The sequence below is a fragment of the Dipodomys spectabilis genome, unplaced genomic scaffold, assembly GCF_019054845.1.
Source record: "Dipodomys spectabilis isolate Male_0828 unplaced genomic scaffold, ASM1905484v1 ptg000163l, whole genome shotgun sequence".
NCBI classification, from domain to species: Eukaryota; Metazoa; Chordata; class Mammalia; order Rodentia; family Heteromyidae; genus Dipodomys; species Dipodomys spectabilis.
In genome coordinates, this window is record NW_024870840.1 from 2,837,823 (window position 1) to 2,851,837 (window position 14,015).

At 32.5% G+C, this 14,015-nt stretch overlaps 1 protein-coding gene across 4 annotated transcripts in view; it reads right to left on the bottom strand.

Annotated features, from left to right (window-relative positions):
• Positions 1-14,015, bottom strand: part of Cep290 (centrosomal protein 290) — a 68,823-nt gene that overhangs the window by 46,497 nt on the left and 8,311 nt on the right. For 2 of the 4 annotated variants that reach the window (XM_042693067.1, XM_042693066.1), the window contains exons 11-21: positions 13,447-13,569; positions 12,495-12,618; positions 10,327-10,499; positions 9,364-9,526; positions 7,022-7,122; positions 6,862-6,949; positions 5,880-5,989; positions 4,315-4,399; positions 3,638-3,780; positions 1,089-1,253; positions 339-488 (exon numbers count right to left, since the gene is read on the bottom strand). In XM_042693067.1, the coding sequence (XP_042549001.1) occupies positions 339-488; positions 1,089-1,253; positions 3,638-3,780; positions 4,315-4,399; positions 5,880-5,989; positions 6,862-6,949; positions 7,022-7,122; positions 9,364-9,526; positions 10,327-10,499; positions 12,495-12,618; positions 13,447-13,569 (1,425 nt within the window). Of the gene's footprint in view, positions 1-338; positions 489-1,088; positions 1,254-3,637; positions 3,781-4,314; positions 4,400-4,675; positions 4,769-4,951; positions 5,726-5,879; positions 5,990-6,861; positions 6,950-7,021; positions 7,123-9,363; positions 9,527-10,326; positions 10,500-12,494; positions 12,619-13,446; positions 13,570-14,015 lie in introns of all 4 variants that reach the window. The other 2 variants (XM_042693064.1, XM_042693065.1) reach the window with 2 other exon arrangements.

A 14,015-nucleotide genomic window follows, 5' to 3' on the forward strand; every position in this document is an offset into this window, starting at 1 on the left:
AAAAAATAAAATGATACCTAATGATGAAGCTAAAAAGCTCGATCACGTTATTCTTGAATTGTTTTTCTAACAAGCAACATAAAAATACAATTACTAATCACTAATTTTAGTAGCTGCTTGTTGTAATACCTGTGAACACCATGAATGAACATGCATATGAAGAAAATATATTACTATGCTTCTCATGAAGATGAATGGACTAAAGTTTATACTATTCAAACTACCGTAATCTAATCCACTAATAATACATCTCACGTTAGAGTTCTCAAAGGAATTCATGCAAATTAAGATAATATCCATTATTTTTTATTTTTATATACATAAAAAATCTGCCATACCTGCAAGAGATGTATTAAATATTCATTCTGAGAATTAATGATATTGGCACTAGATGGCGCTATCCCATCAGGTAAGTCTACTCCTTTAAAAATGACATTTGATCCTTCTGATTGTCTTAGAAGACTGGTTTCTTTCTCAAGATGTTCTATCTGGAAACAAACAATCCAGGGATAAGAACCACATTTTGAATATCCGAAAGTAAACTGAAGCAATAACCTCATACTTTCCTTACCTAAATTAAATTCCATTTTGTTAGCTAGAAGTGCCTAATATATATAAGACAGAAATTTTGTGTTTTCATTTATATAATAAGGCACTTATTTTTCTGCTTAATTTTTATTCATTTGTGTTTTTGTTTCTTATTGTGCCAGTCTTGTGGCTTGAACTCAGGGTCTGGGCACTGTTCCTGATGCCTTTTGTTCAAAGCTAGTGCTCTACCACTTGAGCCACAGCTTCAGTCCTGGTTATTTGGTGGTTTATTGGAGTTCAGAGTCTTACAGGCTTTCCTGGACAGGCTAGTTGCAAACCACAGTCCTCTGATCTCAGCCTCCTGAGTAGCTAGGATTGCAGGTGTGAGCCACCGATGTCCGGCTTCCACTTAATTTTTATAAGAATACTCTCAAAAATTTTTCTTAATGTTGAAAACTTCAAGGGACATTTTTCTTATAAGGCAGTTCTTTAAATAAGTTCCCTATAAATTCTCTTACATTCTTATGCTTAGTACATTTTTCTATTTAATACATTCTCACCTTTAAATTTGCCTTTGCCAACTGCTGAGAATAATTTATAGCCTCCTTCCGAGATTCCCTAAGTTCCTGTCTTAATTCTTCATTCCTTCCAGTAAGTTGATCAACCTGGGCTTTCAAATGTAGACTGGCATCAAAGATTCCTTCTGCATTCTTTGATTCTATAGCCTAGGATATTTATATTATATATTAGAAATATAGGGGAAAAAAGTAGATTCATAATAATAAAAATTTACCCTTAATAAAAATTGACATGTAAGCATTTTTCTATTTTCATTGTCATGTATACTATTTCACTTTATTTAAAGGTATGAATTTAGAAAAATCTTTACCATATACTAAGCACAATAATTACTTCATTATAATAAGCAACTCCAATTTGTTAGTAGGTTATCAAACTATAAAAATCATCTACATAGGAATAAGATAGTAAGGACTGAAATAATAATGTCTCTTCTTGGCTGGAAAAGTGATTTAAATTGTTTATGTCTTCATTTCAGTGTTTCTAAAGAAGCAGAAATAACATCAGCTTCGCCCATTCCACAGGGCTTTAGTCAAAATTAAGCAATAGCATCTGAATTAAAAGCCTAAAGAAAAGAATAGCTTCTACCATCAGTTAATTGTGGTTTCATTGCTTCCTTTCCACATAGTTGTCTTAATAAGGACTAAATATGATAAAAGTATGCAAACATAATGAATGGGCAAAAATAATACATCAAATATTACTATAATCGATTTACTGTCTGTAATTCTCCAACAATAACATACATAAATATACCCATACATAACATACTTACATAGTGTTTGTGAGTGTGTGTGTGTGTGTATGTGTATATGTAAAACCTGGGACTTGAGAAAAAATATACAGAATTAAACTGTTCAGTTCAACTGGTTCACACACATTTTATCAAATAATTTTCTGACCTTAGCAAGATGTTTAATGTCCTAGTGTCATTCACTTTCTGCTACCAATTATAGTGTTACAGAAATAATTTAACTACTTAATTATATTTTCAAAAAGAAATTCAATGATAAGAATAGTTCTATTTAAGCCAGGCACTAGTGGTTCATGCCTATAATCCTAGCTACTCAAGAGGCTGAGATCTGAGGGTCATGGTTCAAAACCAGCCCAGGCAGGAAAGTCAGTAAGACTCTTATCTCCAATTAACCACCAGAAAACCAGAAGTGGTGCTGTGGCTCAAGTGGTAGGGCGCTCACCTTGAGCTGAAGAGGTCAGGGACAGCACCCAGGCCCAGAGTTCAAGTCCTCATGACCCATCAAAAAATAAAGAAAGAAAAGAAAAAAAGAATAGTTCTATTTAAACAAGAAGTAATTTGGGAAACAGTTTAATAACCTTTACTAATCTTGGTCAGATAATGAAAACAACACATACTTAGGCAGTAGTATAAAATATGTATTGTATTTAGGCTTATATAACAAATACTTACTAATATTATGGAACTTTTAAGTATCTACAATGGAAAAATAGCAAATTCCATATGGCTAAAATCCTTCCTCAGGCAATAAACCTTTAAATATTTAAAATAAATTCCTTTTATTACACTTTCAGGGTTGTGGGATAATTCAAAGCAGATCTACCTCTCACAAATATAAGAGGAGTAAAGAAACTAATGAATCTAGAAAATCAACGAAGTTAACCAGTCTTTGAAGACTAGAAAACAGGACCATTAAAGTTCAACTCTGTCATATTTAGTAGCTACAGGGACTTATGATTTTTCTTTTTTTTTTTTTTTTGTCTTTGGTGCAAAAACACAAAGTATCCTGTTTGGAAAAGCCCAGTGGGAAGTGCAAGCCAAAAAGGAGCTCTGAATTCTGTATTAGTAACAACTGATTAGCTGGGCACTGGTGGCACATGCCTGTAATCTTAGCTACTCAGGAGAATGAGATCTGAGGATTGCAGTTTAAAGCCATCCAGAGCAGGAAAGTCTGTGAGATTCTGTATCTCCAAATAACCACCAGAAAACCATAAGTGGTGCTGTGGCTTAAAGTGGTAGAGCACTAGCCTTGAACAAAAAAGCTCAGGAAAAGCCCAGGCTCAGAGTTCAAGCCCCATGACCAAAAAAACAAAAACAAAACACCAACTGGTTGCAAGCTGATCTTTGAATCAGAGGAATATAGATGACAGAATAAAGTAAGAAAGAATTTGAAGTCAGATCAATAGCAATTACCTAACTGGAAAAAGAAGAGATCAAAGAGCAACTAAGAACCTATGAGCTAATATCAAACTGCACATAAAATAGAGTACTAGAAAGAAGGCAGAAAAAAATTGAAGGAATAATGGTGGGAAACTTTACAATAATAATAGATTAAAGATGCTCAGTAAACCTCAAACAATACACACACAACCACATATCCAACCTTGGTATATTATAGACAAACTGGTAAAAATCATATATAAATAGGATATATTAAAAGTTCAATTGACTCAAATGCATCGAAAACCATGGAGACCAATATGTAATGGAATATCATCTTAGAAGCGAGTCATGATGTAGTCAAAGATAGAAATTACAATGATAAAAGTGACTTACATTAACTAGTCTTTCAAGACTAGGGATAATTAGAGATGTTTCTCCTCCTTTAATGTCAGGATCCTTCTGCATTTCTTTTATAGCTTGTAATATTTCTTTCATACCTGCTTCAAGTTGCTTATTTTCTTCAAATAATTCTTTTACTGTAATTATATTTTACACTTATTGAATAACTAGAACTTTTCTACAATTTAAATTATTGTAACAAACACATGACAAATAATTCACTGAAAAAATACACTGTGAAATAAAAATATAAATAAACCAAAAAATTCAACTATAAATCCAACAGGAAATAGTTGAGTAACTTGGCAGACTTATTTAAGTCATGTGCATTTATTTATAAATACCCCTAGCTCACAGCTAGAAAAAAATAACAAATATGTCTTTACCTTAAATAGGCTTTATATTAAAATTTTTTGTTTTCTAACTTCACTTTCATTAGATAATATGAAATGACTAGACATAGGTCACAAAAATTAAAATTAAGATCAGTATCAGACAGTAAAAATAACAAGGCAAACCTACTAAATGAGTGGCAGAGACAAACTGACCTATATTATAGAGATAATTAAGGATAAACAGGTTAGACAACAGAGAAAGTATTAGTTTATTGAGATCTAAACTCTTTAGTGTAGGAAAAACAGGTATAGAAAAGTAAGATAATAGAAACTTACGTTTATTCTGAAATTTAGCTATTACTGTCTTACTTCTTTCTAAATCTCTTTCCTTTTCAATTAGTTCTCTGGAAAGAAATTCATTCTGAACAAAACAAAGAGAATAAAATTGATGTGTTATAAAATATCACACGTTTACAGGTTTTAAGTTACAAACAAAATTTGAAAATTAAACTAACACACCAAAAATGAGGCTATTTAGATATAACAATTATGAAAATAAAGAATACAGGCCAAAAGAGATGGTGATCTCCCTTCCACCTCTTCATCCCACAACCCCTAGAAAAAAGTAAAGAAACATAATGAAGGTTTCTGTCTTTAATATCACAATCATTTCTCTTAAAGTCTATCTTTACACTACCTGTTCTTCATGAATTCTATGACGTTCAAGTTCTATCTCTGCATCTCTACTCTGTGCTTCTTTGATCAATAAATCCTGTGCTATGACTTCATTCTAAAAAACATTTAACATATTAGCCAAGTCAGGTTCATATCAAATCAATTTCAGTTTTAGACTTTTGATGGAATGTGTATAAATTGTTACTGGGTAAGTAAAAAATTTCCTAATTGTTACAGAATTTGGTTAGCAAAGTAATGAAAAAGTTATCCACTAAATATAATTTTGAGGAAAGCTCACCTGAGATCTAAGAAATACTAATTCTCTCCGTAGCTGTTCTATAAGATTTTCAAGTGGATCTATCTGAGAGAATTTTGACTGAGCAGCAGTAGGCACTGAATCTGAGCAATTAATTTCAAGCTTACTTTTCAAACTCTCAGTTTGTAAGGATACTTTACTTTTTCTATTATCTTCTTTCAAACTGAGATCAGTGTACTGTTTTGGGAAGAGAACCTGTTCATCTTCTGATGTTGCCATTTGTAATTTAACAAAGTCACCACTATGGTCATAGATTTGTTGACAAAATACTTCAGATTTTTGCCTAAGTGATAACTTCTGCATTAAGTCTGAAGCTGTTGGTGAAGCTTGGAGAGATGAATTACTTATTTGTATGAAGCTAGTCTTCTCTTGTGCTGGGTGGCTTACTGGCAGTTTCTTCATACACTCATTAGAAAGAGAGCTTAAGTAGTCAGTTATATCTTCATTGCTCCCTCTACTGAAGGTACTGACTAATGATTCTAGATTTCTTAAAGATTGTAGACATGGTGCTTTAAAAATCTCTCTTATTGTAATAGTCTCTGGAGATGAATTATTATCTTTTATTTGCATAGATGAAGAATGTCTGGTTAGTGAGATAAAAGGATCCACACCACTTGCTACACTAGAGTGAATTTCAGGCAACGTTCTTGATATTGATTGTATGATCATGTTCTCCTCTGTCTCATTCTGATCTGATGGTGGAATACTGAGTGATGAACTCCTATGCAGCAGCTCTATTTTATCTGAATTCTCAATCTGTAGTCAGAGTAAATAATGTCTCATTAATCAAACTTTGTATCAACAGGTTACTTAAGCAAGCAACTATAAAAGAGCAGAAGTCCAAAATGAGATAAAGGGAGAAGAAATGAAAGCACTGGTGACATTTCCTTTCACTCTTTTTACTCTTTACCTTCGATTGTGCTTCACACATACTGAGGTTCACAAAGTTCAGTTTTCTATTTCCTATACCTTCTTCTTGAGAAAAGCTTTCAGTTAGTTTCAGGTCCTCAATGGTTAATCCTATAATTTAAAAAATGAACAAATTAAAAAGATATTTTTCTTTAATTCCAATGATTTAATTCTTTGAAACTAGAACCGATTTTAATCCAACTTCTTTTCAATCCACATCTTTTAATAAACTATTAGTAAAATGAGGAAACTAACTTGATTCTCATATTCTCTATTTATTATTCTTTGCCCATTATGTGTTTAAACTAGTAACTAGTAGGAACAAAAATAGAAATTAAAGAATCAGGAATTATAAGTACACTGCTGATTTTACTAATAAATTATAGTTTCACTTATCTAGAAAACATCTGCTGTGTGCTAATGACCATAAGGCTAAAAATCTAAAATCTTACTTTTTTCATAGGTCTAATAGTAGACCTGAGCTAAATTAAAAACAATCTATCTAGCCTCTAACAAAGAAAGCTCTGCAATGATTATTATCAAACTAAACTACAATTTCCATTATACAAAGATAAGATAAACAAACTAAAAATATAATGTAAATTCAATAAAACATGATTTTTACTTACAAAAGGTATCAAGAGGGAATACCCCTTAAGGAAAAGGAGCATATTAAGAGGAATAGATATTAACATAAAGTTGCCAAGTTTTATCATTAATTATAGCATAGTGGGGTTTATAGAAATTAAGAAACTAATCCTATAAACTTGTCAAAAATCCATGATTATAAAGTTTGGGTTTAAGATTCATGTTTCAACCCAAAGACATTCATACACCATAGTTTTCATTTACTGAGCTTGTACCTACATTTATATCACCATAATAATATAGTTTTCAAAAGCATCTTTGAAAAACAGAAAATCCAAGACCAAAATGATTCGTTTTCAATGATTCTTTTAAAGGTATCAAACAAGTGACTATACCTAAGTTTGCAATTCTTTTTCCTCTTTCTTGGGCCATTTGACGAATTTTTCTTTTCAGATCAAGTCGTTCTTCTTCTAGACTTTCAATCTGCGAAGTATGAATTATTAGTACTTCTCTTTAGTCTAACTAAGAAAATAATAAATTGAGCACCACACTTGCCTCTTTCAAAAGAATCTGGTTTTCAGCTCTGTACTGCTGCTGTTTTAAGTGTTTACTATTTTTAAATTCAGTCAAATCAATCATTGTCTTTGGTTCAAGGCCTAAAACAGAAAACAACACAATTAAAAACTTAAAAACATGCAAATGAACTGCAGAACTTTCATGTACCATCAAGTAAAGATGGCAATTCAATTAGCTAGTATCACTGAAGTACAGAACACTTTTTATACAATAATTGTCTAAATATTTTCTAATAATCTTCTAGATAATTTGTATTATAGCTTAAATTAAAATTTTATCAGAATCTATCATAATTTTACCGTAACAGAAATCCTCACAAAACCTATCAAGATCTAACTTCTCCATGTTGAGCTATTGTAAAGGTAGAACTATAATGCAATAAGAATATTAGGTTTGTTAAGAAATGGAAAGACTTGGAAAAAATTATATTAAGTGAAGTAAGCCAGGCCCAAAGAAACATAGGTCCCATGGTTTCCCTTACTTGCATTATCTAGTATATGTCTGAGTCAAGCAGAAAAGGTCAGATAAGGTGATGTTAGGGAAATGAACCCTAAGATATGTATTCAAATGTTTTTTTCTTTCATGCGATTGTTTCTAACACATTTATAAGATTATTTCTTTGTTGTTTTGTATGTCCCTTCCCCACAGTATAACCCCTTTCACTGTATTTGATGTCGGTATAATTTGTGGAGGGGACGGGGAAAAACAAATCGTTTAAATAGGGATACAGGTGGACCCATTGCAACAATGAGATGCACAAGTCGTTATGTCGAAAAGGAACTTTACAACTTTGGTGTGGGGGGAGCGGGGAGGATTGGATGGGGAGGCGGGGGAGGAAGGAAAGGGATGGGAAGGGGAAACAAAGGAGGAGGCTACAATGCTTGATAAGAAATGTACTCATTATCTTGCCCATGTAATTGTAACCCCTCTGTACAGTATTTTCAGAATAAAAAAAAAGAATATTAGGTTTGAAATACAGCTTTCAACTTTCAACTTGTAGCTAAGTCATAGAAGTAATACTGCCTTTAAAAAATATTCTGACCTGCCAACAGTAAAATGAAATTAATCTAAATATGGAGTTTAGGGAAGTACCTGCCATAGAGTAGTCTTCATCAAAATCAATATAGAATATATTAGCATTACAATGTTGATGTTCCCAGTGCATTTACCTAATTGGCTATTGCTAAGCAACAAACTAAAGAACAAATATCAAGATGAATCAGAGTAGTTAAAAACCAGGACCTTAACAATTATGAACTTAAATCTTTAAACACAGAAGGCCTCGAGATTGGTCAGAAATCATCTTTAGGAACGTCCAGATTCCTCTTTCTGACCTGTCTGTTCAAATTAATCAAATGTCTATTGAGGTCCCAGAATAATTCTAGGTTTTAGTTAGGCATTATCTGAAAATATTCTATATGAAATATTTAATTTTCCTTTCTCCAGAGAAAATCTTTTACAGATGGTCTTTTAGGTCTAAGAAAGTATCAACCAGCATTTAGCTGGTTGATATAACTAAATGAATATTTAGATGTATTTTCAATATAAAGAAGCAAATTAGATTAGATAGTTGTAATTCAGCATTCAAGTTAGTAGTAAGTAATGAACTATTGAAATCATTATATAAACTCTCAAGACATATTTACAACTTACTTCTTAGAATCAATGTCTCTGTCCTTATGAATTACTCTGAAATAAATCTTTTCCAAAATGAGTTATATAGACCCTCTAGGGGAAATAAAAATAAAAGGTGAGCTGCTGATACCTAGTATTAAAATGGACTTTCACTTTTTAAACAATGATTGTCATTAAGAAAGCAAACTAAAATAAAAGGGGTAGGTGTATAGCTAAGTGATAGTATTGGCCTAACACAAGCAAGGCTCTATGTCCCATCTCAATCACTATACAAGAACAACAACAAAAAAATAATAAACCAAAAGTAAATATGAAGAACCTGAAAACTAGAGTTGAAAAAACGCCACATAGCTTAAAGGATGGCTGGGCTGGGAAGGTGGCTCAACAACAAAAAAATAATAAACCAAAAGTAAATATGAAGAACCTGAAAACTAGAGTTGAAAAAACGCCACATAGCTTAAAGGATGGCTGGGCTGGGAAGGTGGCTCAGTGGTAGAGCGCTTGCCTTGCATGCATGAGGCCCTGGTTCGATTCCTCAGCTCCACATAAGCAGAAAAAAGCCAGAGTGGCGCTGTGGCTCAAGTGGTAGGGCGCTAGCCTTAAGCTGAAGAGCTGAGGGACAGAGTCCAGAACCAGAGCCCAGAGTTCAGCCCCCACAACCAACAAAAAACCAAAGGCTGGCTTACCCACACGTTCTCTTAGTGCTTCATTTTCATCAAGGAAATCATTGATTTTCAACTCAAGCTTATTGATTTCCTTTGTTAGTGCTTCAATTTCTCGATCTCTTATTTTAATCTGACTTTTACAATTCTTTATTTCAACAACTGCATCTCCTAAGCCATATACTCCCTGAAAAATACCCAATATAATTTAAATTTATCATGAGTAAATGAATAATTCATTTAAATCAATAAATTAAATTCATGGATTTTTAAAAATTATATTTAAGGGGAAATGTACACATAGATATGATAACAATATTCAGGTTTTTTTAAACATTTAAAATTGATACTTAGAAACAATTTTGTAGATACTAATGCAGGCTTTTATTGTGCTTTTGTAAGCCAAATCCAGTAGTAGTAGTAATAGTAGTAGTAGTAGCAATAATAATGATAATAATAATAATAACGGAATATAGAATAGCTGAAACTTAGGACAATATCCTAATGTCAAAATGACTCAATATCATATATAGAACACTTACCAGAATATAGGAAAACATTAGAAATGAATCAGGACTGCCAATAGAATATAGTTGTCTCATTAATATTAAGTAGTATAAAAAGCGCAAAGTACCCTGTGGTGGCACAGTACGTGACAGAACTATCTCTGTCATCAGTTTTATCAAAGCAGCCAGTGGTGTCACATCTATATAGCCAGCATCATGGACAAATAAGGAAGACTATGTGCTGCTTCACAAAAGCTGCTTATCTGGCAAAATGCATTGACCAGAAGTTTTTAAAACAATGTTCTTGTCAAAAAAAATAAATAAATGCTTATAATTTTGAATAGCTTAATATAAACTAAAACCACCTTTATTACAAGATATACCGAATGGTGTTCAGATTGGAACTCAATAACAGACCGAGTCATTTGTGAGAGGCAAAAGTAATTCTAAGCTTCTTGATTGACAAGATAAAAATACATACTGACTCATAATCTTTTAATCGCTTTAGAGTCTCAACCAATTCTTTATCCTTTTCCTTTGCATCAGCCTCAGCCAGTTCAGCTGTTCTCTCAGCCTCCTTAGTTTTCTCTTCTAAAATTTGTAGTTTTGACTGTATTTTCAAATAGTGATTTTGCTGAGAAAGAGTTGAAGCACCTAAAGGGTAAAAACAAAAATCATGAGTTAATTTTTCCTTTAAATCAATGACTCTAATATGGGGCAGGATACATTGCATCACACTGCAAAGAACTCCACTCAGGTTGGAGTTTTATATTTGCAAAATGAAAACTATTTGGTTAATAAAATTTAAATAAATGAACCTTAGCTAATGGCATATGAATTGTAAAAGTTGCAAAATACTACCACACAAAATTGATCATTGTGGCAATGATTTTGGCTGGACAAATGACCATTAGAAATATAACCTAAGGTTCTGCTTATCCTCCAGCAGCTAGATGTGGTTATATTGCTAACGAGTTTTAAATATAGAGGCCATATAGGAATTTCAGGGAATTTTTTAAAGAAGAAATGTAATATGAATCTTGCTTTTCATTTTCACTTTTCTCCATCTTACTACCTGAAATATGATTATGAAGACTGGATTTACTGTGCATAGGACTAGCGATGTAAATTCCATGTTGAGGCAGGATGAGTAGCACTCCATGACACAGGATCCTGAGTAGGTGCAGCAAAGATACTGAGTCTGAACTGAATTGTTCTGACTTGTTCACATCATAGACAGCCAGTTTCTATCTTGCTTTAAATCATTCTTGAATGTTTTTTGTGTTTCTCACAACTAACTTTAACTTAGCTGAAAAGTATTTTCCCTACTTGTACATCTCGACTTGCTAAATTAATGCCAGTCCCAAAATATAATACTCCTATCATTGTAAAATTTATTGACAGATAATTCTCATGCTCACCTACAGTAAAATAAAATTTTTCTAACATACGTATATTAGACTTATACTAGGCATTAGATTAGGATAGATAGAACACCAATATCTTAGCTGTCAAAGAGGCTAAGCTGTGCCCACTATCTAGTCACTCTTCCATTTAGCCCTCCACAACACACTTTGGTACATACTTTTGCTTGTTTTCCCTCTAACTCTATCTTGCCATTTGTAGATATAAGGGAAACGCTTAGTGTAAGGAGAATATAATGTGATATTAATTAGGACAAAATTAATTCAAATGATGCTGACATGTTAAATTATTTCTGAAAATTATCTTCAATGCTGATACACTAATCAAAATTGTACAAGAAACAATTTAAAAATGTTCATGTCATTTTTATCAAAGGGACAAAATGCTAATAAAATAAACCCATCATTTACTAAGTTAAATGCTAGTAATATATGTATAAGAATTATATCCAGGAGCTGGGAAGGTGGCTCAGTGGTAGAGCGCTTGCCTTGCATGCCTGAGGCCCTGGGTTTGATTCCTCAGCACCACATAAGAAAAAAGCCGGAAGTGGCACTGTGGCTCAAGTGGTAGAGTGCTAGCCTTGAGCTGAAGAGCTGAGGGACAGCGCCCAGGCCCAGAGTTCAGGCCCCACGACCAGACCAAAAAAAAAAAAAAAAAGAAGACACTGACGTGGGTAACTGCAACAAACAAACAAACAAAAGAATTATATCCAGGGGCTGGGAAGATGGCTCAGTGGTACAGTGCTTGCCTTGCATGCATGAGGCCCTGGGTTTGATTCCTCAGCACCACATAAGCAGAAAAAAAAGCCGGAAGTGGTGCTGTTTCTCAAGTGGTAGAGCGCTAGCCTTGAGGTGAAGAGCTGAGGGACAGCGCCCAGGCTCAGAGTTCAGGCCCACCACTGGACCAAAAAGAAAAAAAAAAAAGAATTATATCCAGGCCCTGGTGGTTCACACCTATAATCTTAGCTACTCAGGAGGCTGAGATCTGAGGACCGCAGTGCAAAGCTTTTCATATAAATAGTTTTCATATGAAAAACAAAATATTCATACTGAGGGCCTGGGCTCACGCCTGTAATCCTAGCTACTCAGAAGGCTGAGATCTGAGGATCTTGATTGTAAGCTACAGGTATCTAGTTGACCATTTTATTTAATAATGCTTTAAAAAATCTTTTAAAACATAACTTTATAAAATTCATTTCAAACACATAAAAATAGGAGAAATCACCTTTGTTTCTTTGCAGCTCATTTTTCAAATCTTCAATAACGTAAGTATTTTTTTCCATTTCTTTTGTATATTGTTCAACTTGTTCAGTGAGCATCTTAATTTGACTGTCTCGTTCCTGTATACCCTAAAACATATTTAAAATAGTGCAGATTCTTTCATGAATATAAACATACATTTTAAAATTGAAGAAAAAGGTAACTCTTTTCAATAAGATTATGGATATAAATTTAATAATGGTAAAACTCTATGTGTCATCTACTCTTCAAGATAAATACAATGACCAACAACCTGGCAGACAGAAATTTCATAACTTACATCTTATACATTGCCTTCTTCATCACCACCCAATTCTATCTCTTGATAATTTTGCATGTTTGTATTTTCCCTGTGCTTGCTATTTTATTTAATGTATCTTTTATATCTTAAGCACTTCTTTCAGAAATACTGTTCCTTATAATTGTTTATATTCTCTAAACACTTCTCAAATCTCATTCTATATAGATGATGAAAATATGGCTCTTTTATAAATGAGTATGTATTTTCACTGAAAATGAAGCACATTCAAAGTAGGTAGCACATTCAAATTATAACTATACCTTTTAGTTTTATACTAAAGTACTCCAGGATTGAAATATAACAAACTTTAATAACAGAGTAGTAAAGTATTTTAAAATGTAAACATTTTCAGTAGTATCTCATTGAACAATTCCTAACTAAAACAATGTATGTGTATTTACAACAATAACGAAAAAGCAACAAAATATTTACATTTCTGATTCTAACCCTCATCTAAATTATCTAATTTATTTTCATGTGACCAGTATGAAAAATTTATACTTTATTATATGCCTAGTTGTGAATGCTACTAAATTAAATACAGATAATATAGTAAGACAATTGGGATTTCTAACTTTAATAAGACTGTTTGATAAAACAAATTTTGAGGTTTTACCTGTTTTAGAGCCATGATGTTACTTTTATCAGCATCAAGCTGAGCATTTTTAAGCTTCTCCCTCAGATTATGTAACATTTGTTGATATTCAATAATTTCATCATCTTTAGAAGACAAAATTAGCTAGAAATAACAAAACATCTCTTACAAAAAGCAAAGTAAGTTTCCTCATTTAAGATAAATAACATATTAGTACATTTAAGAAAGCATAGAAAATAAAATTATTTGAAAAAGTATTAGCAGCTGCCATTACAATTTTATTGATACTCTATTCGTAACTTAAAGCTCAAATAAATGATTAAAAAAACACCCTGTAATTTTTATTTTTTTATTTTTTTATAAAATGTGGCCTGGCACAGTATTTGTAAAGTTTTCCAAGAAAACAACCTTGCTCATTCATTTATGCATTATGGCCATATTCATGCCAAAACAGCTGAGTTGAGTGGTTAGCAGACAGACTAGGTTAAAATATTTACTCTTAAAATATTTACTCCATTAAAATTTATTGAATTCAACTGAAAGATACCCAAGCTTCACCATGATAACCAATTGCAAACCACCAAAAAAAA